General features: G+C 36.9%; 1 protein-coding gene across 1 annotated transcript; it reads right to left on the bottom strand.

The window, feature by feature from the left end:
• Positions 1–514: 514 nt before the first annotated feature.
• LOC129282411 (fructose-2,6-bisphosphatase TIGAR-like) lies at positions 515–9,000 on the bottom strand. Its single transcript, XM_064115000.1, has 5 exons — positions 8,850–9,000; positions 7,908–8,064; positions 5,494–5,568; positions 3,888–3,974; positions 515–2,833 (listed from the first exon to the last, which is right to left on the bottom strand). Exons 1-5 carry the CDS (start codon positions 8,921–8,923, stop codon positions 2,159–2,161), a joined length of 1,068 nt encoding a protein of 355 aa, XP_063971070.1. The 5' UTR covers positions 8,924–9,000; the 3' UTR covers positions 515–2,158.
• Positions 9,001–25,013: the final 16,013 nt, after the last annotated feature.

Genomic DNA, 25,013 nt, shown 5'->3' with positions numbered 1-25,013 from the left:
TGGTTCTATACAACTCCCTAGTACTTTCACATATGATGTATTGCAATATTGTATGGGGTAACTGTAGTATAACGAAAATAAACTCTCTTCTACTTCTCCAAAAACGAGCAATTCGTAACGTTACTCATTCGCATTATATTTCCCACACAGCGTTTAAATGCACTTAAAATACAGGATATTCACACTCTACAAACAGGTATATTTATGTTTAGATACACTTACAATAATCTTCCATCATTATTCCAAAATCTATTCAATTTAAATTCAAATATACATGCATATCCAACTCGCCACTCTTCTGATTATCATCGACACAACCCCAAACTTTTTCTTGCTCAAAAATCAGTTCGCCATCATGGACCAGATACCTGGAATTCCTTACCACAATACTTAAAACAATGTCCCTCTCTTAACTCATTCAAATCATCCTTTAAAAAATTTATGACACGCAAATACAATTCTGAATAATTTATGCATATATATAAAAAGAGTTCTACGGGTCTTGGTCAATTTTCAATTTTCTTGGTAAATTTTTAATTTCTATCTGATCTCATAAACTGTTACATCAGAAAATGAAAAAAGTTAAGTCATAGTATCAAACTTTTCTATCATTTCAAGCTGTATGCTGGAACCATTCAATAATTCCTAATTAATACTACCCCCACACCCTCATATACCGACACACATACACGCACACCCACTCTCAACACACACACACACTTATACATACACATACAATTTTAAATATACATTTGCACACGCGCACACGTTTGCACATGCACAAACACATGCAAATACGTCAAATGTGCACATAATATCAGGCATACAAGGTTCTTGCATGTAAATATCGTATTAATAATATATGTTTATAATTAATTTAAGTCAATGCTTGATTTGTACTTCGTTCTTTTTTATCTATTTCGCTAATACGTTTTGAGGCCGCTACCCTAGTCAAGCACTGCTTATGGTAGCGGTCTCCAGCATTTTTTTTTTGTCTACTCAACAAAGTACAACTTATAATATTGCAAACTAATACTATCTATATACATTTTTGCAAATGAATGATTATTTGTATTTTTTTTTTGTAAAAAGAAATGTATCACTATTTTTTTCTTTATGTTGTACATTATGTTTGTTAATTATTTCTGTTGGAAAAATGCTGAAATAAAATCAAATCAAATCATATGTTTTACTAAATCTTGAATCTTGAATTCATTGTTAATATCATTATTAATATGTTTATCATATTGTTTAGTGTCTAGTCTACTGTAAATATTCATTTATCTATGTCATATTGTAATACTGTATTACACTCACCATTTCGTCTAATAACCAGTTAGTCCAATAGCCATTTAGTCCATATAACATTTTGTCTCTAATTGGTCTAAGTGTTACTGGGGCGAAATGAATGAAAATAAAATGGATATTAGACCGACTGGTTATGAGATAAAATGGTCATAGATGAACTGGTGATTAGACGAAGTGATGACTGGACCAAATGGTTATTGGAGCAATTGGTTGTTAGTTGAAATGTTGAGAGACAGAATGGCATTAGACTAAATTAAGGTAGACCATGTAATGAGTGGACGAGTAAGTAATAGACGAATTGGCAATTTACCCTTGACAATATTGATGAAAACCAATGAAAATCAAGATTTCCATGGAAGTTAATACAATATTGATAACAATGCTTCCAACATATGCCTAGACATAGGTAACACCCCCTCCCTCTTTCCTTTACTGAAGTAATAACTAATTTGTAAGGTTGTCTATAAGAAGAATATTAAAATATGATTGTTTTTTTTTTAAACTCATTAACTACTCTACTTCGAATTCCTCTAAAATTCAAATTTAAATTTGCTTTATTTAATTTTTCACAGAACAAAACAAAATGGTTGTAAATAATCACTATATTTGCAAATGAAACTTATACAAACAATATAAATTGAGGTAGGTACAATGTATGGTATTTCTCCAGAAGTAAAACAAATTATTATAGCAAATTATCATCCACATCTAAGCTTGATGACGGTCAGCCAGAATCCGCAATGGAGACGATTGGAACTAAGTTCTCCCCCCATCCCTCTCATTCGATTTCCTCCATTCCTTCGACTCCCTTTTCTCCCTCTCCCCACCCTCTATCCCTCCCTCCAGTATATTATTTACTATTCACTGATATAAACTCAATACCCTCCAGATGCATGACAGTATGCAGGAAATAGTTTTCTATATGACGCGGAAAGCCATCACTGTCTAGAGTAAGGAGAAATGTACTCAACCCCGTGTTTGGACATCTCGTCCAAAGCACTTTTTTTGAACCAGGGAGAATCATCTTGTACCGTTTCAGCAGAGATTGGAACAAGGCACGCAGCATGTAGCCGTGAGATGATACAAAAATGTGGGGACAGTTGGGAGGTGCGTGGTTCATCCATGTTGCATCGGACTTGAAAATAGAATTATCTGACAATATTCTATTCGAATCTGATACCTTACGCTGAAGCCGCAGATCTTGAGAAGCCTCTGAAGTCCTGTCTGTAGTACTTGTATCATATTTAGTTCTCTTGACTTCACACTCACCATCATCATCTTCCTCTTGACTTACTACAGTCCCATTTACTGAATTTGGTGTGACACCATCAGTGCAAGCACCAACTCCTGGGGATCCGTCATCGGCGAAGACAACTTCAAAGGAATCACCCTCCTCTACTTCTTCATCCTGTCCATCGGCGGAGGAGCCCTCCATGTCTTTGCTGGAGTCGTCCATCCGGTGTCCAAACTCCTTATGAACAGCCAGGCAAAGTTCTTCAAAAAATGAAAGTCCTCTGTCAATTACCTATAGCATGTAAAGCATACAAAAATTGATACTGTAAATACTAAATTTTATATGAGAAGCATAACAAATTTTATTGTGCCTTCAGTATATCAAGAGACAAATCATTCCTAAAATGTAAACATGATGAGTTACCACAAACCATTTAAAAATTGACATCCATGGATTTTATATTACATAACAAATATGGGGCAGCTGCTCGTATAAATGATGATGTCACAAAACACAATATTTGAATTCTAATAACTTTGTTAATCTTTGATGGATACTCCCGGGCTCCGTCTTACAAAGAGTTACTATTGATCCAATCAATCGTAACTCAATGGAAGTCCATCAGTGTCATAATTTTTTCTACAGGAAATGTGCACAATGTCCTTTGTAAACAAAGAGAAGCACAGGGAATTTTCAAGACAACGATGAATGCATGAATATACATCATAGCTAGAAAATATTTTGAACAAACACGCGTAATAGGTGTTGACATTGATGGCCGTCGGCCGTCCATAGTTGAGATCGATCGGATCAATCGCAACTCTTTGTAAGACGGGGCCCTGAAACCATCACCAATATTTTTTATTATGTTTTCAGCTATTTTTACAAAAAACTTTTCTTCAGGGTGAACTTGCCCTTTAAGCTGAGGAGGAAACTTCTCCGGAGTGCTTTGAGAAAAGACAAACTTTTAATTACCTAGTGTAAAGAACAATAAGAAATAATGATACTGTACGCACTTAATTTCATAAAAAATAATGTGAAAAATTTAAAATGGACATTTAAAATAAAGCTAAGAAAGCAATTAAAACAAAGGTTTTACCAACTTTCTTGTCACCTACATTTTGCAATGACATTACCTCTGCCACCAAACTGATATCCTGAGGCATAGAGAGTTTCATTTTTTACAATTTTTATATGTTTATAAAGTCATAACCCTGTTATGCTTTGTCAAAATCTGTTCAAACATGCTCCTGTCTGGATTTCTGATTTTTCTTTTTTGTTCTAAAACAATTTTCCATTAGGGTGGACTGGAATTCCCCTTTGAGAATACAAGGTCAAAGGTCACCTGGCTTCTAGTTTCTGCTCCGTTTGGTTCCTTTTTACCCCTGCTTGTTCTTGCATCTCTCGGCATCCCTTCGTCTTCACCAAAGTGCTGAAAGAAGAAATTGCAATGATTTATTTAAAATAATATCAATCAAGATGGACACACCATAGACAATGTGTCACGAATCTAAAGGCCTATGGTACGAGCAGTCTTTTTTTTACTTTTCCTACATGTATTTTCATCCTTTTCAAGATCAAAATCATATTGGAATACAACTTGAAAAATAAGTCTCTAAATCAACACTACCTTTCATTTAAAAGGTTTAATTGAATAACAATGAGAACATGCTATTTTTTTTTAATCCCTCAACAGTGCTAAGTGGCAAGGGTGCAGTATGGTAGCAAATTGAGCTCCATATTGCAACAAAATCAATGTGCCAAGGAATAATTGCAATCATGGGTGGAAATCCCAGGGGGGACAGGGGGGTCGTGTCCCCCCTACCCAAAATAGTAGGGGGGACACAATATCAAATGTCCCCCTACTATTTTTGGTCTTTTATGATGTAAAGAAATACATCATTCAAAATCAAAATAAAACATGCATTTTGGACGAGATGACCTTACTTTTTAGGTGATAACCTTTTGCTTGTCAAATAGTCCAGCCCTTGGTCCCCCTACCTTTGGGGAGAGATTTCTGCCTATGATTGCAATGCAGTGACAACACCTTTATGACACTACCTCTGGTTTAAAAGGTTAAATTGATAATAAAATATGCTATGTTTTATACAAATCCCTCAACAGTGCTAAGTGGCAAAGGTGCAGTATGGTAGCAAATTGAGTTCCATATTGCAACAAAATCAAAGTGCCAAAGAATAATTGCAATGCAGTGGCAACACCTTTATGACTTCTGCACCTTGACTGCTAGTGAATGATTCCCAAAAGTTGTCAGTCGGTTCCATTTATTTGACATTTTTAAGCGTACCGAAGTCAAAGACCTCAGGACAAACAGCAATACTGGGCCCCATCTAATAAAAAGAGAGTGATCCGATCAACCACAACTATTGAAAGCCAGCAACGTCAACATCTAAAATGCATGTTTGTTCCAAACATTTTCTAGAATAAATAAATGCTGTATATTCATACATCCATTGTTTTCTTGAAAATTTTAGTGTGCTTCTCTTTGTTTACAAAGGTCATTGTGCAAATTTCCTGTAGAAAAAATATTACAATGATGGATTCCATAGAGTTGAGGTTGATCGGGACAATCGTAACTCTATGTACATGTAAGACGTGGCCCTGATAACAACACTTTTCTGGCTTCTGGATCTTGACTGATGAATGAAGCCCTTGGAGTTGGCTATCTGTCCACTTTAATCTTGGGTAGGGGTTTCATAAAGCTGTTCTTTAAGTTACGAGCGACTTGTACAGTTATATTGATGCAAAAACATACCTGTGCATCATTTGTAGTATAGAATGGTGGAATTTTTTTAAGCGAAAAATCTTTTTTTTTTACAACCATGCATAAGTAATTACCAACGCATGGCAAATTTACTGGATGCATGGCTGGCCATGCGTTGGTAATTGCTTATGCATGGTATCAATTCTATAATATCACCTATCTCACTCACCCTTTCTCTGAGTCTTGCATCTGTGATAATGGTTGGTCGTGGGATGGCAGCATTTCTAACGAGGCCCTCTGCAGTCTGTGAGAGGGTTAAGAAATCGGATCACATTTTTTGATATAAAAGTACAATACATACTTATAGCATAATTCAGGCCATGCTACAACCATGGAGCTAATAGCTCCATGCTACAACACTGCAGCACCAACAAAAACAACACTCTTTCTCATTGTAGACTATCTAAAAGTTAAACAGTGAACATGAACATTTTGTGTACATTGGTCACATATGGTCAACAGGGTGACACGACATTAGCTCCTGCGACAATTGCTGCGGTCTTTATATCTTAGAACGCACAGGATTAGAGTTAGGATAGTAATAGTTTTTAGTTCAGAATAATGTAAATAAAAGATTAGGATTAGGGTTTATTTAGTATCTAGGAGGTTAGGTTTTATGTTTTGCTTTAATGTGCAGATTTTCCATCGAAGCAAATGATGCTGGAGTAAATGTCATGGAACTCGTCAACAGACCTTGTTAAAGATACAAACATTAAAATGGTTAAAACTATTATTTGTAGAAAAAATAATGCTGTGTATTTGCGAAAAACAAAACCTTCTCACCGGATAATAGAATATGAATCTCAATCTCCGTCTAACACAGGTCACGTCCACGACAGGCGATTTGTTTCTATAATAATAATATTCTTGGCTAATATTTCATTAAGAAATTATTGGGATTGCCACTTATCGAACCGCATCTTACAGTGTTTTTGCTTAACCATGCACTAAATCTGGCATAGCAGTCATTATGAATTCATTAATTTAAAAATATTTTAGTTTTATTCCGAATCCTAATACCTTCTCCCATTATTTCCCTCACAATTTATTCTATTTAAGACGATCTTCTTCCAGTAAAATAGAGGAAATCAGGGTGGCATGTTTGTACATTTGCTTCTAAATCTCACCCTTCTTATTTTCATTAAATATTATTCTTCTGCTAGAGTAACATCCAGGGGCCCGTCTTACAAAGAGTTGCAATTGATCCGATCAACGCAATTATGGAAAGCCAGCAAAGTCAACATATAAAATGCATGTTTGTTCAAAAACTTTTCTGGATAAAAATGTATATCCATAAATTCATTGATATTATCTTGACAATTTGGTGTGTTCTCCTGTGTTTACAAAAGACATTTTGCAAATTTTCTGTAGAAAAAAAACTATGACACGGATGGATTTCCATAGTGTTATGATTGATTGGATCAATCGCAACTCTTTGTAAGATTAATTATGTTTGGCTTCAGAAAATCCCTTGTCGAACAATTGACTAAAAAAAACCCCTTCAAAATGGAAACTTGACAAGCACAATGCATATAATGTGTTGACCAGTTATGACTCATAAAAGAGATTCTTTGAGAATTCAATGACATGTAAACAGAAAAAATCAGTGTATTTTAGTCAGGATATGCTCCACTGAGACTTTGTCTGACTTCACAGTATGCCCTCCCTCCATAGACAGAAGTATCCCTTATGCACCGCTGTGGTGGTGGTAGACATCATGCCTATTATGGTAACACGAATGTGATTGTCTGGTGCATTCGTATCTTTAAGCTGCATGATGACGAACGATCGACGAACCTGGCATCGGCTTTTTGGATTTTACATCAAATATTTTGAGAAACTGGTATTATCAAAAAGCTGATTGTATTCATAAAAACTTCATTTTTCATTCCAGCTCTTTGTTTCTCCCATTAAAAGTGAGAAATCAACCGGGGGGGGGGGGGCCACTTCCACGGACGAGTGGATACCATGCGCGACCATGGGGTCTCGAAAAGCACCCTAAACACGTATTTTCCATATTCTGAAAATGCTCCCCTTAATAAGTATTGGCGTGTGAAACCCTACCCTTTACAAGTATTAAAAACATCATTTGGTTTAGTACGACCCCACCTTCCACACCTCGCGCAAATCGGACTCTAAACACGTAGTGTTGGGGCAAAAAGGACATCCTTTACAAAACATTTTAATTTTGTTTTATCATCCCCGCAAATTTGACCCTATATACACGTAACTTTCCTAGCGAAATAGATACCCTTTTTTCATTATTTTTGTGTTTTTGACACCCTTATCACGTTACGTACGTAACGTGCCCTATCTTGAAAAAGACATCCTTTTCACATGTTTTTTTGGTCGCGCATGGTATCCACTCGTCAATGTAAGTGGCCCCCCCCCCCCCGGGAAATCAAAGAGGGTGAGGTATGCGAGAACCACCACCATTAGGAGTCATATGGGAGTCTCCTGTCTGTGTAGGAGAAGGACTGCGAAAAATGAAAATATGTTTGAAAAACTCCTCCAAAACAGCGGATTTTCAGTCTAAATGACATGGTGCTTCTCCACTAAATGTAAGTCATTCAAAGTTCTTACCTGCACGCAACGACTCAAATCACTAGAGTATATGCGATCAAATCTCTCGTTTGATAAATAACGTCCAAGAGCATCTGCCTGCTTGATTCCTTGCTCGTTGAGTGGAATATCAATCTGGCCCTGAAGTAATCTCTTCTTGTTGTATTCGGTTTCTCCACTGGAAGAAAAATGAGAAATACATTCCTTGATTATGTTATAATAGATTATTTGAAAATGGTGAATTTTTCTTAAGGGGGGGGGGGGGTCTGTTTTTCTGGTTACAAATTTACAATATTTCACAATCACAGGGTAATCAAAAATATGACAATTTCTTTGTAATGAGATAGAAACAATGAGGTCTAAAATCTTGAAATTACAATGCAATTTCGATCTACAGTTACAAATCGCAGTTTGAAAATTGCGTGACTCAGACTGCTTTCCAAGACAAAAGCAATTGGTGCCGTAATTCACCTGAGGATTTTTTTTTGTGCCATCCCTACAATGGCAATGCCTAAAAATAAAAATAAACTGGAGAGTAGAATAGAATAACGTGAACAGTTACATAGAATTTTGTCAAGAAAAGTCAGACTCAGATGCATGTTAGTCAGAGTCTCAGACTCATTCAAAATAATAAAAAAAGAAATTCAGTTCAACAATCATTAAAATTGTAAAAAAATGCGAGAATAACTAAATAGTACAACTACAATAATAACTATTTACTGCCAGCTTAGATTTTAATCTCAGTAATTTAAGTAACCACACATTTCCCTTGGCCTTGCTTAGACTTAGTCTTCACCAAGTCCAAGTATGATGCATTGCCAGCGCGGCGCCAGCCCGGTAGATTACACTACATACAGCATAGGCCTACATGAAACGCTGCGCATGGGACTTTATACTAACTTTTGGTTGGAAAAGAATGTTGAAATTACTAGAAAATAACACAATGAATTAATGAATACGTACTGCCGCACGAATGTTAACAAGAACTTCCCCATCTTCTGCCGATTTATATGAGCTAGCTGTTCACCAACATGCATTTACTGTGCTTTCGTCTTCCGATGTTTGATTCCGACTCGGGCTCGTCTACGACAAAATTGCAACAGAACGTGACATCAATAGTAAGCCACGCCCACATACATAAAGGGGATTTCCCCTTTTTACGATTGCGTGACAGCGTGCTTGCACTAGCACTCCTGATCCTATCACACAAGTTAGCCACCACACCCCTTGAACAGCATGAGCTCCATGCAAGAGCAAGCACATTCTATAAAAAAAAAGCATTGCTCTTTTCGTTTTTCAGATGGAAAGTACTAATTATATCTGATCGATAGTAGATATGCACATGTGAAAAGATGTATAACACAACGCTTATTCAATCTTGAATAATGTCCTTGCATTATCTTCTATGTCTCCTCCTAATTACCGGTAATCCTCTTCCTTCTCTCCTTCTTCATCATCACCTTCTTCTTGTTCTGTTCTTCTTCATCTTCTTCTTCTTTTTCTTCTTCTTCTTCATCATCATCTTCTTCTTGTTCTTATTCTGTTCTTCTTCTTCTTCATCATCATCATCATCATCATCTTCTTCCTCTTCTCCTTCTTTAAATAAGATAAATGTTTTCAAAGTGTAACCAATTACAAACAGAATGTTTGTACCTTTTGGGATTTCACTAGGTATATACTATTTTCCCGGTATTTTTTTTGCTTTCGATCACCCGGCCTGCATTGTAAATTCGACAATGTTGATGGTCTTATGTGATGCCAACCTTGAAAAGAATAATAAATGCCAAATTAGTGACATCTTAATATGCAGTCTGAATTGCTGGGCTATCTTGCTAAGTCGTCAAGAAACACTTTAATTGGAACTTGAAGTCATAACAAATATTAATGTTAGGGAATATGTCGTGCATACGCAAGTTATAGGACCCTTTTCTCTTGGTGGTTTTTTTTTTCCTGACATAAATCACCGTTATTTGGGAGTGAACACTTTTTTGTGAGGGGGGGGGGGGATGTTATTTTTTTCTATATAAGAATAGGAAAGGAAATATGCCATTTTTACCCAAGTTGGCCCCCCCCCCACTTTGAAAGTGAAGCCTTTTTTTTTTGCTTTTCACATTTTTTGCAGACAAAATAACCTTAGATTTTAGGTTAAAACTTTTTTTGCTTGGCAAATTTCAACCTGGAAAATATGCCTCCCCCCATTAGCGTACCTAAGGGGGGGGGGAGACTGCCCCCCCCTGACGAGTCACAAAACATGCAAGGGACGTATCTCTGCCCCCCCCCCCTGACGAGCTAAGTGGGCCCTTCCTTTGAACTTGAAGACTTTTTTTTTTTTTTTTGCTTGTCAATTTTGTTTCTGGTGCGAAATGTCCTTTACTTGCGGTTGAAGACCTTTTTTTTTTTGCGGACGAATTTCCCTTTGGAAAATCCTAGTTACGCCACTGCTCCCCCCTTTTGGAAAATCCTGTATCTGGCCCTGGTTGCCGACATAATTGCCGTGTAAATTTTGCATACATGGAAATCGACGTGACATTGTATAGGCAACAATATATAACAATATAATATACAGTAAAGCGTCATTGTTTTTAATCTACAATCTAGCTAAATCAGAAACGAGGGAGCCAAAAAAAAACAAGAAGAAAAGAAAATCATAATAATATTGACAATCAATATTGGACTAAAAAAATAGGGATGTATCGTCCAACTTCAAGGAAATTCGATGGAATGGAAGAAATGATACGATATAACTTAATTTTTGTGGAAGGTTGAAGGGGGAGGGGGGGGGGGGGGAGATCCCACCCCAACCCCAATCATGCGGCAAGTAGACTTGACAAAACGAAAAGAAACGATGTACACTCGAACGAATTGATAATTTATGTTGTGTCAAATCGCATAGCGCCATCAGCGCTGCAGCATACCATAATTGGAGCGAGATCGTAAACCTCCTCTTTCAATTCTCAGCCAAGCCACTTCGTTCCTTGCTCCGAGTCCGAATACCAACGTTTTGGATGAATCTTCAAGCTGAGTAGGACCTTGAGGTACCAGACATCTCTGATAAGAAGTGGAAAGAGTGTGTAAGAACATTTTTTATCATTTGAACCTGGTATGTAGCAAATAAAATCATTTATTTTTCGCAGTGCTGACTGTCAGTGCCTGGTGACTGATGAGAGTGGCCCTTCCGCGGTTGCGTTGGGCGTGTAGGATGGGTGTTACTGTTACTACTACTAGTACTAGTACTAGACCTGTTATAATGTTATGTTGGTTGTTCCGCTGAACTCCGTTGGCTCCACTCACCAAAATACAGAGACCGAAGACGAAGTTCTAGCTCGATCAGTACAGGGCCCAGGGGACTCAATGGCCATATGTTTATGTACACCCATGGGTTCAATTCATCTCGTGTGTGAAGGAATATATGCACGTGACACATTAGACCAAAAGCTTCAGTCTCTGTATTTTGGTTGTTCCGCTGAACTACGTTGGCTCCACTCACCATACATAATGGTAAATGGGGATTACAGTAAAATGTCAGAAATTGTTGAATAAATCCCCAGAAACGACGGTTATTCCTGTCTAGTGACACATGCAAATATAACATGGGCTTTTGCCGAAATAAAATATAATAAAAATTAAAACTCAAGTTAGGATTTCACATTGTGCTATGAGTATGAGTATGACACTTACCGAACCATTGAGATCCTTAGGCTTTGGTGACTTCTCTTTGAAGTTTGCTTTAAATTTTTTTTTATTTTTTCTTGATCTTCAGTGAAGATTTCACGGAGATACCCTTCGGTCAGCGACGAAATCGATTTTTGGCCTAAAGAGGGTGCGCGATTTGTATTCAAACTCAAAGACACGACAAGGGAAAGACTAGATCTAGGCACCTAAACTATTTTACACGCAAATTGACGCAAGGCATTACACGAAGTCCGTGAAGTGTCCAATCTTTTCATTGGTAGACCGTATTATAGATGATCGTTCAAGCTTGTACTGCTGGTTTCGTTCCAGGTACATAGATTTTTTTCAATTTTTTTTTATTAGTCATTGTTTTAAATTATTTGTAAAAAAGCAATAATAATCTTGAATTATGTTTTTGAAGGTATTTCATTTATTGGTGCCCATAATTAGTCAAGTAATCATAAGAATTGCGCATTCAAAGAAATTAGTCACAGTTATAAACTTACTGAGGAGCTGAATCAAGGTTGTGAAATTTATTAGCGCCACCAACGGGCTTCCTTGTATTTCCGTAGAAGAGACATGCGAAGTCACTTTCCAGGCAGAGGTAAGCGAATTTGCTCTTTTTTGTATGATTTTTATTTCCAAATTAAATTTTAAATTATGATTGTATTGCTGCTTACCGGAAAGAGCCCGGTGAGTAGCGAGAAGGAGTTTCGGCAAATATTACTTCAGCAATGAAGCGATGTTTGCCGACTACTTAATAGAAATCCAGGGTCAAACGCGGTCCGGTGTACTACGAGGTTAGTATAGCATACTATTAAACCTCGTACTACTTCTAGTGTGAGTGGTTTATGTATTTAATAAGTTCGGATAAAACAGGGAAGTGAAGTTGCGCGACAGTCACTGTTTTTTCCCCTTTTAAGTTTATTTTACCCGTTCTGGTGCATTTCAGGCCAAAACGGAATAATAATCTTTATGTAGAGTGGCCGAATGTTCAAAGATACACCTCACAAAATTAGTCGTAAAGCAAGCAAACTCAAATCATATCAAACAGCCAGAAGCACCAAATACGAAGAACCTAAAATATAATTCTAGCTGAACTAAACTCAAAATAAAGATGTCGACAAAATGAAGTCTAGTGATGCTCTGATTTATTGGCCTGAAATCCAGACCTCACTAGACATTGCCTTTACAAATAATATCTTCAAATATATTTTAAAATAGTGTCACATGATAATAGAGGAAGAGAGAATGGAAGAACCCAGAAAAGTGGAAGAACCAAGGGTGAAAGGTGAACCAATGAGGATGAGATAGGATGATATGAATGAAGAAGAATGTTCTGAATATAAATGAGAAAAGGACAATAGAAACATGTGGAGCTGCATGGAGTTGGAATGGCAATGGAATGATGTGATGTAGAAACTAAGGAATGAGAGAAACAGGTGTGTGACAATGGCATAGAAATGGTAGTGAAGAGAAGTATGGAAAGCGAAAGAGTGAAATAAACAATTAGATTAAACGTGGCAAAATTCAACCCTTACATTTATTTTGGTACAATTTTGGTACATTTTATTTTTATGAAATAAAGACAAAAATCGATGAGCCCCGTCGGAGGGATTTTGCATTGTTAACTCCCTAATGGTGGCTGCACGATAGTGAGCCGTCTGTGTACGAGGAGAAATTTAAATTAAAAAAAAAAAAAAAAAAATTCGAAACAGACGGCTGCCAGCTGTCTACATGTAGATGGGTGTGTGCTGGTCTGTTATGCTGTGCGCGTAGCCTGAACATGTTTGAAAAGTTTCACTTGTTTCTGGTAGCGGCTTTGGCAGCTGGGTGATTTACACTAAAATCAGTGAGTTTAATCATGTTCCTACTAGATCTACTAAGTGTTGTATAATTTTGTATCATTTCAAAGCTCTTAAAAAAACCTTTCAAATGATACCAAGATCTCTAATTTTCATTAAGAAATTATAAAGTTATTCCAGTTTAAGTCGCGCATATTCATCCAAATTTGTGGTCATTGTCTTTTTTTTATAATGTAAAGTCAATGGAATAGAGAACCGATTTTTGTGACCATTTTGTGACCATTTTGAACCCAAGTCTTCAACAGGCTCTATCAAACTTCTTTGTTTTTTAGCCCTTTGAAGTAATGTAGGTATCAATGGAAAGGTGAAAGAAAGCTCAATTGATATGTAATCATGTCACTTTGTAATTTTTCTTCTAAGTATGTGTACAATAATTTCTTCTAATTAATTCTAATTGATTATGCTAATTACGCAAAATAACAATTACTCACCTCTTTTTTGCCAAATGAAGGTGATCATGATAGATAATTTTTATAATTTAGTTGGCATCAAAACAGCATCATGTAGATAATTTTCTAAATGAGTTTGTTTAAAGTAGGCCTATTGTTTTTGTAATTTCTAATACATATCTAGGGACAGTGATTTTCCGTTTAAAAAAATTGCCTTTTCCGTTTCAGAAAATCTCAAATTCCGTTTCAGCATGTCAGAAAACGGAAATTCTGTTTCCCCATAGAATTTGTACACACGGAAAAGTGACAGTTCCGTTTGTAAACACATTGAATAGCAAAATCACAACACGTACACTCGCACTGGTCAAAATTTGTATCTGCTACTGTACCAACAACACAATAGAATCCGTTCTAATCGGATCTATGCGGGTGCATAAAATGTTTTTACAAACCCATTTAGCATGCATACATCCTCACCTTTCACATTATTAGCTTTATTTCATGGTGAAATGATATTTCATCTATAATTTTGGGGTTTTTTGGACATCGTTATCATCAGTCAAGGGCTTTTGCCAATCCGCCATCTTGGATTTTAAGACCACGATATCGTGCTGTTACATGTTCAAACGTAGAGGGCAGCAACACACAACCGTGTAGTTGAATGATATGTGTGCATGTGAAGCCCAACCCGGCCGGCCGGGTACGGGTGCGGGCCGCGGGGTACAATCGAGTGTGCTGATGTCGAGTGCAGTCACGATGTGTGAATTGTCATGATAGTAGAGAAGTGAGATCGTGTTTTCTGGGGTTTTGTGGCCATTTAATATTCTCATTTTGTTGTGATTTCGGAGTAATTTCTGTTGCTATTCTGTGTATTTTGAGGGAAAATACGTTTTCTGTGATTTTCCGTTTGAAATGCCACTTTCTGTTTCAAAAGGCCCTTTCCGTGAATTCCGTCCGTTTTCCGCAATCGCGGAAAATCACTGTCCCTACATATCTTTGTTTTTCTGATATAAATTACAAGCTCTTTTTCAACTTTAGTATGGTATACATGTACATGTATGTGCGTGGTCTTTTTTTACATATGAAAATTATCATTCCTTTTGTACTTTGTATGACCAAATAGAAATACAAGTGTGCTATTTTCTGATGTATTTGATTGTTTCACCAATTCCTTATGTACTGTATTCTATTGTTTCAACAATTTGTTATACATACTTGTATAATACTGTATGTAGCTTTTGATTTTAGAGACAATGGACATTTGATTACAATGTTTTTTAGGAGGGATGAGCAGCTGAGTGTAAAATATGTATGTAGCATTGTATGCAATTTATTACAAGCTTCAAGAATGATAAATATTAAGCTTTAATATATTTTCTCAGTTTTCAATGCATTTCTTAAATTTTTATACATACATTGTATTAGAAAGGCCCTGTTTGAGCTCTCTTTTTTTAAGAAAAGTAAATAAATTCAGATTCTAGAGTGAAATCACTGCACATACATGAAAATTTACACTATTTTTTACACATACTTCCATACTATTTTGAAACAAAACAACAAAATTACCAAGATTTTGTGGAAAAGAACATAACAATCCAAACTTACCAATCTCCCAATGGATAGACTTGAAAGGCACCAAATTATTAGTTTAAGCCATTAAACTCCATTTTCGAGGAGCCGGCCAGACAGGCGATATTTAGTATGAGAAATCATAATTAAAAAATCATCAAAATGTAACTTGTTGTGCATAAAATACATGTGACGTAATCAGATGTATTGCAATAAAAAAAAACAATCAGAATCAATGTACTTGGTATGTAGTATACATGTACATACATGTAGTGGCATAATCATCTCATCATGTTGACCTTGAAACAATGATATTTTGTAATAGTAGTGGAAGTAGTGAAATTAATCAACACAAGAGCTAATTCAATGAAAATTATGATTTTTTAAAATGCAAAATACATGTACAGCATGGATTACATGCCCATAATTTATGAGGGATCCAATGATGTCACAAAATGTATATGATAAAAATGTTTGAAACATCAATTTTTAAATCTTTCTAGTTTGTTATTATTAACGGTATTAAAAATGTTGTTATAATTAGTAATTTTTTAAATTCTAAATTTTTATTTTTATTGATTTTTTTTTTTTTTTTTTTTTTTTGGGGGGGGGGGGCAGGAGGCGGGGGCTTCTGCTCCCAGCTCAATCAATAAAGGAATACTTTTTAATGCATTATTTGCATACTATTTTATGAAGATAATTGTAGCCTTAACAATATACCGGTATTCCTTTTCATAAACATTGAAGTTGTATTTTGGTGATAAAAGAGCTATTAAAGCTTTAATATTAACATAAACGTGTGCGCTCAGGCGAACCGTTTGGGAGCAGGCACGGGGGATACAAGTAGCCAGAATTAGCATGCTAAAATTCATCGCCATATGGTACACAATTTTAATGCCGCGACTGCCACCCAGTGTCGCACACCAAAATTATCATTCCCAGTTAGCAGCATCCATGCATGCTAATGTTGTCCCGGTGCCTTCTCCACTGACATCCCTGTGCAGTAGACACTCTGAATTCTTAGTTGCAAGTTACGCTTGATAATGAATAGGGCATAATTTGCCTATCATTATGCCGAGAGGCAGTTCTGTGTTGTGTGTACTGTCGCCCCAGTGCCGGAGCTTCTGTCGACTCCAATCTTCATGGCCTAGGGGCGACGGCACGTCTTGTTACTCTACAAGTATTTACACTGCGTTCAGACTGTTAAAACGATACATGTACATGTAGCTACCAAAACGATGTTTCAATATATTTTGGATCTGGAGCTTCTGTTGACTCCATTCTTCATGGCCTAGGGGCGACGGCACGTCTTGTTACTCTACAAGTATTTACACTGCGTTCAGACTGTTAAAACGATACATGTACATGTAGCTACCAAAACGATGTTTCAATATATTTTGGATCTGGAGCTTCTGTTGACTCCATTCTTCATGGCCTAGGGGTGATGGCACGTCTTGTTTACTTTACAAGTATTTACACTGCGTTCAGACTGTTAAAAACGTTACATGTAGGATGTAGCTACCAAAACGATATTTCAATATATTATTTTGGATCTGGAGCTTCTGTAGACTCCAATCTTGATGGTCTGAGAGCAGTTACAGGCCTATACACGTATTTACACTGTTCAGACTATAGCTGCAATATTTACCAAAACAGTATTGCATTATACATGTAATGGATTTCTTTACTTTACAATTTACATAATAGGCTACTGTATAGGCGGTGCTGCACCATCCCGAGTTTGCTCAATCTCGAGATTTTAGCCCGATCAGCCCTCTTCGCGATTAATCTCGAGATTCAAGAAACCCCGTCTGCACCATCCCACGAGGAGCTATATCTGCTCGAGCGAGGCAACAAGCCCGATATTCCGGGCATGCGCACTTTCGGATCTTGGAGTTTCAACGGCCCGCGCTTTTGAATAACTTCCCGCGATATGCAAGCAATGACCGGGAGCAATGAACTCCTTTCACTAGTACTTTCGCCGAATTCAACCGGTGTTATGCAACAATCCTTTCAGCTCAGCGAGTGAAGAAGTGATGTATTCTTCGTGAAATATGATGGCGGAGTAGGAGGCAACGACAGAGAGAGAGAGAGAGAGAGGGAGAAGGAGGAAAGAAATGCTATTTGCTCACATTTTGCGAAGGAATAAGACAACACTGCTGTCAGTGTTGTTATTGAATATGACCATCGTCGATGCGATGAGCGCCTCCCCCTTCGGTCTGGTCTCTCCCGGGGTCTCTCCCAAAATCCATTCACTGGTGGCCGTGGGGACACCATCGTTGCTTATGAACGCTATTCGCATGTGTAAAGTTGACTTTCGCACGTGTTTATGTTTTGACCAAGGCGGAAGTGGAACGCGAATTGCATTATGGACTGACGTCATGAATAAATTACCCCGAGTCCAATCTCAAGTGCGTCTGCACCGACGAATTAGCGGGATAATTCGTAAAATAGCGCGCTATTTTGCAAATAAACCCGAGTTGACTTGGGATTGCAATCTCGAGATTAATCCTACGAACTAGCGCGATAATTGCGTCTGCACCGCCAACTATCTCGAGATTTTTCAGATCGGGATAATTTGCCGGATCAGAAATAGCGCGCTAATTTGAAACTTCGGGATGGTGCAGACGGCCCTTATGTTTTTAGCTTGTTTGGAAATCACATTAACTGAAATTAATTGCATTATTTGAAACTCCCTAAATCTATATTTAATTTATATAAAATTTTTGAATAAAAAATGGCAGCAAGTGTACGGAAAAGTGAGCCTTACTGATCTAGCATGTTTGAATTAAGGACTAATTATTGTATAGGCTTACATGTATGCTTTTAAACACACTCTAATTAGACTTTCTTCAAAAACAAAGTATAAAGGAAAAATTATTATATTTTTTATTGACTTCATGTTTGTGGGCATACACCTGTGCACAGTTCATCCTCTTCTGTTTTATGTCATTTATCCAGCTGTGTTTACACATTTTATCCTGAATTTGTTTTTCTGGTTTAGAGAACAAAAGAATGACATTGTCACTGTCAGGTGCTAAGACCTGCAATTTATGATGTCATACCTGTACACTTGTGATTCATTGTACAAGCTTCCCCAACGAGGGCCTCCTCACTCAACACCACAAGTGGTCCAAATATGGTCTCTGGGCTGTGGTCTGGGTTTTTGTAGTGGGCGTCACCCATTGGTAAACAGCAGTACTGCAGGTTTTTAGAGTTGAGTGATGATTTTGATTGTTATGGAGTTTTAACTGACTATCACGCCTGCTGACTATACCTGTGCAAATACTGGTAAAACTTGTGTGGTATTCTAATGAATAAATTCTGAAACTGACCTGGTAAAAGTAGAGGTAATCTAAATAAATGTTGTAATCAACTTGATTTCAAAATTTATTTCTTGACAGTAATAATAATATTTTAATAATAAACAATGAAAATAATAATGATAATATAATAATAAAAAAGCAATATCAAGAAGCACTCTCCCGGAGGGGCCACTTTAATACATTGACGAGTGGATACCATGCGCGACCCCAAAAACACGTAAAAAGGATGTCTTTTTCAAGATAGGGCACGTTACGTACGTGACGTATTAAGGGTGTCAAAAACACTGAAATAACGAAAAAAGGGTATCTATTTCGCTATGTAAGCTACGTGCTTAGGGTCAAATTTGCGAGGGTATAAAAAAAGACTACCGTAAAATAATTCATAAAGGATATACTTTTTGCCCCAACAGTCAACACTACGTGTTTAGAGTCCGATTTGCGCGAGGTGTGAGGCCGTACATGTTGTACATGTAGGTAAAGGTAAAACCGTCGTCCGTGACTGATTAAAATATTGCTGTATTTGTTTAGGGGTTCAACTCAGGGAATACATGCTAAGGGTATCGTTTTGTTTCCAATACTTGTTAAGGGTGCATTTTCAGAATATGGAAAATACTTGTTTGGGGTGCTTTTCGAGACCCCTTGGTCGCGCATGGTATCCACTCGTCAACGGAAGTGGCCCCCCCCCCCCCCCCCCCCGAAGTACTCTATAAGCTTTTAAAAGATGAAGTTTAATATTACAAGATCTATATTAACTAAAAAATGCAATATCAGGCATTCAATCATGAAAGTTCATCTGTGTTGGTAAAAGATAACGATTTTGTTGAACTTTGGTTCACAACACAAAAAACAGAAAATAACGAAGAGTTACCTCAAAATTTTCGGCTGCTAACTGCAACCTTCGTCAGCGATGTGACCGATTTGACCTTTATAGTGACGTAATGGTCGATGATCGGGTCGTAGACATTCGGAAGCTTGTATGGTTGGGGCGATACAAGCTTCCGAATGTCTACGACCCGATCATCGTCACTAAGGTCAAATCGGGTCACATCGCTGACGAAGGTTGCAGTTAGCAGCCGAAAATTTCGAGGTAACTCTTCGTTATTTTCTGTTTTTTGTGTTGTGAACCAAAGTTCAACAAAATCGTTATCCGGCATTCAATTTATTGAAATTTTTTAAAGTTTGAAATGTGTTTGTGTGACAAATGAAATGATGTCAATGTTTTTAAAATTAGAACATTTGGCAGAGTATTTACTGATTAAAGTTAAGACTAATAATATTAAATTACTATTTATTTTTAATTTGAGAAAAATAGCCCTCTTGACTGTAGGTGCTCATAACATTTGCTACTGCACTGTATGAAAGATAAAGTACATGTAGAAAGAGAAAGAGAGAGTCATGACTTGGGAAATTTGCCAAAATTTGTTACCGTGGTTACCTTTAGCGTGTGTAAACAAATAAAAGTGGATGAACTTTTCCCTCCACAAAGATGGATGGGAGGGGCTGATTGTTTGTTCACCTCCCGATGTCAGCTGGCCAGCGTCGATTGCGCAATACTCAACAGTACAAAACATTCCCCTTTCAAGTTCAAAGCATGCAGAGTTTGCACTACAGGTGAACTTGACTTGACCTCGGTTCCATGGTAAAACACGCTCTGGAAAAGGGTATTATGAACGACTGTGGTGGGTAATGAACTCTTGATTGGTGGCAATGTTCTAGAGAATGAAATGACTCAATGACTTCATGTTGCAATGAACTTGGGGGTGAATGTTTCATGAAGAGTTTTTATAAGTGATTTTCAGTGACTAATTTGCTCTTAGCCAATCAGATGCCAGGATTACTGGTAGCTTATAACACCTATCTGTGAAATTCACTGACAAAACTGTTCATGAAATGCGCCCTAGGAGTCAGGATCAATTAGAGGAATAGGAGAACATGAACCATTTCTTGACAAGTTCAAGAGAAAAAGATGAATAATACACAAGCACAATGCTGACAATGCATTTTGGTTGACCAACAAATTCAGGGAAACTCTCTTATTCTTTTTTGCTTTTATATAAAAAATAAAGAGGCAATTTGTATTCCATAGCCTTTCTTCTGTCTCTTGAATTAGCCTAAACTTGTACTAGTCAGTATTGATAAAGATCGACTCTGAATTATTATTTTCATTAATTAATCTTAAAATTATTAAGTTATGGGTACATGTATGCCGTTGTGAGGGGAAGATGAAAATGATTCAGGATGGACAGGAAGAGTAAACAGAGCAAAAGAGGAGAAAGGAATGAAGGTAGATACAATGTAGATAGTGAGAGAGAGAGAGAGAGAGGGGGGGGGGGAAAGGGGGGGGGGGACTAGGTTATCAACTAGTGAAGATAGAGAAAGAAGGGAGAAGGAGCTTTTAATATGATGTAATAGGGGAATACTGTAGGGCAATTATGCATTACGAAAAAAAAATCATTAGCAAACATACTGAAGGAACAAACATACATGTACTTGCAGGTAAAATACTAATTAATGCTTGCATTCAAGTACAGTATAAAAACTCTTAGTGCATTGATGTACATTATGTAGCATTATGTACATTAGATCACTTGTAATGTACAAGCTTATTGATGACCCCATAATGACCCGATGACATCATTCCCTTTGAGTGGGAGTATATTTAAACCCCTAGGGAGAGGCTAATAATGGAGGAGGGTGTTTCAAGGCGCTACAACCTGACCCCGGTAGCGTCATCATCCCTCAGCATCTCCTTCACATGATGGTCCTCTCCCTCTCTCCCTCTGCCTTAAAAGGCCAAATACAAATTATGAATCTCATATTTTCATAACCAACTCTGGATCATACCAAAGTGATGTTCCCTCATATGAGTAAGACCTTTTTGAGAAGTTAGGCAGGATTTATAGATCTATTTCTGTTACATGTACATCTTGGATCGCTTGGTACTGTTGGATATTAAAGAAAGTCGAGTAGCAGTGCTTTTTACAGGTGAGTCACTGGACTGAAATACTTGTACATGTATTGAGGTGTGTTCAAGCAACTGGATCCCGTTTCATGAAGACTTGTTGTAGTTACTAGTTTTAATAACAAATGAAGAGTTTCTACAAATTTGCTATATTCATCAGATTGAAGGAATTCAGTAGCTTTTAATGTAATTACAAATTTGTTACAAGTTCTTTGAAACAGGTCCCTAACTTCTGGTTAAAACATACAGGTGTGTTCATACATGTATTTTTCAAAATGTACATTTTAATTTTGTAAAAAAAATCTAAACATGTACATGTATAGCCTTTTAAATAGGATATCACAGGGAATCATTTTGCTTCCTAAATTTGATTTATAGCATTTTCTTTCATAAGAGAAAAACTTTCAAAGAGAAAAACTTTCAAGTCAGTTCTGTAGTCCTTTGTAAAACTCTTTCAGCTGTGTGCAGCATGCAGTCTACAAACAGCGTGGGTCATATTGCAATGAGATATACATGTACCAGGAAAACTATTCCCCGGGATATTGAAGAGGAAAAGAAAAGAACTCAGACTATCATAGTATAAAAAGTATTTGTAGTAATTGGTGTTCTAGCATCGAGCTAGACCAATTTTAGTGGTGGTCGCTATTTCACAGCATTACAAAGGTTTTTTTTTTCAGGAGAGTTTAATAGTGGTCTTAAAGCCAAAAGAGGAGAAACATCAATGTAAACAATCTGACATCCATATAATACAAGATTGTTTTTATGTAAATTCTGCAAATACATGTACAGCAAGGCTAAAGATGGAAATGAATGCAAGTGCAATTCCTCTTTTCAAGGAGTTAGTTTGGAAACACTTTTCATTCGACATTAGTGGTTGACTGTTCAAAGCAGTGCTTTTCATGATGAGTGGTGGTCAGAAACCTTCTGTGCCTTTTGGACCCGGCCACTGCTGTCCACTGTAGCTATAAGACTTGTTGTAATGGTGATAAAAATAATGATTTCTTCAAAAATATTTGAACAAAAACAATAATTGAACATACCACCGTACATACATGTACATGTATTAACAGGAAGATGAGTCTACAGTATGTCATCAATAATTCTTGACAAATCAGTGCTACAAGAGACATTAAAAACATACCAGTATATTGTGTATCATGTATGTAATTCTACCTGCCTGTACATCTATGGGCTCACGCCCAAAAATATTGAGAATTTGTACCAGAAATATAAATCAAGCTTGTTGTTTGGATTTCTGTACACTGTGATGACTAAGAGCTTGAAAATGAGAGATTGGCAATAATCGTTATTTTTGATGAGTTAGAAATGTGCTGGTACATGTAGAATGGTGTCAGGTATTATCTATTCGGAAGTGGAAGTTTGAAGGCTGGTGTCGGAAGTACAAAAACAAGACTTTATAACAAACACAAGATTCAATAATAATATTTATGCTGGCTAGTGTCACATAATTTGGCATCTGTACAACTAGGTGAAGATAAAGAAATAGTTAATAAAATATTGCCAATTTTCTTTTTTATTGCCAATTTTGATGTTAAACAGGAAGTAATATTGTCTGAAATATCTATTAATTATTATGTTTGTTTTTTTAGAGTTGTGTTTGTACTTGTGCCAATGATTGTTTTGCAATCTAATTTGTGATATATGCTATTTTTATAATCTGTTACGAGTAATTATTGACGAAAGTGAAACCAACTATTCAGATCATGACAGATTGTCTCAATATGTTCAGTAACTTAATTGGAATAATAATAATCCATTTTTTATATAGCGCTTAATACATCGGAACGACGTGTCTAAGCGCTTTACAGATATATCATTACCCCGGTCATCGGATTCAATCAGTCATTCCCGCACACAATGTGTGCACATCCTCCACTCCCTGGGGAGTATTCCAGTCAGTCGCCGGTGAGGCGCACACAGTACTGGACAATCTACAATGACTTTCACATCCTACCGGGTACCCATTTAGCACCTGGGTCGAGAGTGGCAAAGTGTGGATTAACGCCTTGCCAAAGGACGCCAGACCGCGGTGGGATTTGAACACACGACCCTCTGTTTACAAGGCGAGAGTCAGAACCACTACACCACGGCTCCTCCACTAGAATACTAGTTGAACATGTAGACTCGTTTGTTACACGTATCTATAGGCCTACATGGAGTGTGTGGCCCAGTGGATTAGTCTTCTGACTTTGAAACAGAGGGTCGTGGTTTCGAATCCCAGCCATGGCGTAATTTCCTTCAGCAAGAAATTTATCCACATTGTGCTGCACTCAACCCAACCCAGGTGAGGTGAATGGGTACCCGGCAGGATTAATTCCTTGAATGCATGAGCGCTGAAAGGCAGCTCGAGCTAAAGCCTGGGTAAATAATGATAATAACGCGCCTCTGAATAGAATATTTCTAGATAGATGGCGCTATATAAATGCCTATACATGTTTATACACATGTATACAGTTGAGGTTACAGAAGTTTACATACACCCAGGAAATTCAAAGAAAAGTTGACACTCGACAGACATCATAAAATCTAGTACTATATCTTCAGAAATATAAATATTATATAAATATTATGCTCTTTCACATGAATGGGGGTGTCGTTGGGATTAAAGTATATTTCAGGTGGAATTGTCTTTGAAGAAAAAAAGTAATATTCATGCCCAATGTATTCTGTTGTTTGATATTACATTTTCAAACATCGTTTTATAGAAATATAAATGTCAAATCTATGATTTATATTACATTTTCTATCATGATATGTCACCACTAAACAAAATAGTATAATCTGAAATGTTTGTGTTGAGAAGTAACTAACACAAATATGAAACGTTTTTGTCAAGTTTTTATTTTTAATTTGTCTAAAATGTGAAGATTTTTTTGGAAAAAATGACACCTAAATATTTTTCTGCTCCTGATGACAAAGTAATGTGATGAAGGGGCATGACATAACAATTTGTTTGGTATCAAATTCGTCATGATAGCACAGATATTTTATAAGATACAGTAAATTTTATGATGTTTGGCAAGTGTAAACTTTTCTTTGAATTTCCTGGGTGTAATGTATGTAAACTTCTGGCCTCAACTGTACATCAGTTTTAGCGCGTGTTCATGCTTCCACTTTTCAGGCCAGAATCAGTGTTTTCATACGTGATTAGTCCAAAGCACGGTTGCGTCCATGCTTGCTTTCATTTAAACGACGTTTCAGAACGCCGATCGTAAACTTACAAAAAGGTGCGTTTCTAAACGTTGTTTGACCAGACTCTGGGGAAGTATAAACACTCCCTTCGAGGCACCAAAAACTGATGTCTATAATGTGCAACAGAATCT

Source organism: Lytechinus pictus, unplaced genomic scaffold, assembly GCF_037042905.1.
Source record: "Lytechinus pictus isolate F3 Inbred unplaced genomic scaffold, Lp3.0 scaffold_20, whole genome shotgun sequence".
In the NCBI taxonomy this organism is placed as follows: Eukaryota; Metazoa; Echinodermata; class Echinoidea; order Temnopleuroida; family Toxopneustidae; genus Lytechinus; species Lytechinus pictus.
This window is presented reverse-complemented; position numbering and strand designations above follow the sequence as displayed.

Bases quoted from the DNA above. Each gene is read 5' to 3' on its own strand.
- LOC129282411 (XM_064115000.1), bottom strand. From the start codon at position 8,923: ATGCATGTTGGTGAACAGCTAGCTCATATAAATCGGCAGAAGATGGGG. The intron at 5,569-7,907 runs GTAAGAACTTTG...ACCCTCTCACAG, and splicing joins ATTTGAGTCGTTGCGTGCAG to ACTGCAGAGGGCCTCGTTAG. The intron at 3,975-5,493 runs GTGAGTGAGATA...TTCTTCTTTCAG, and splicing joins ATGCAAGACTCAGAGAAAGG to CACTTTGGTGAAGACGAAGG.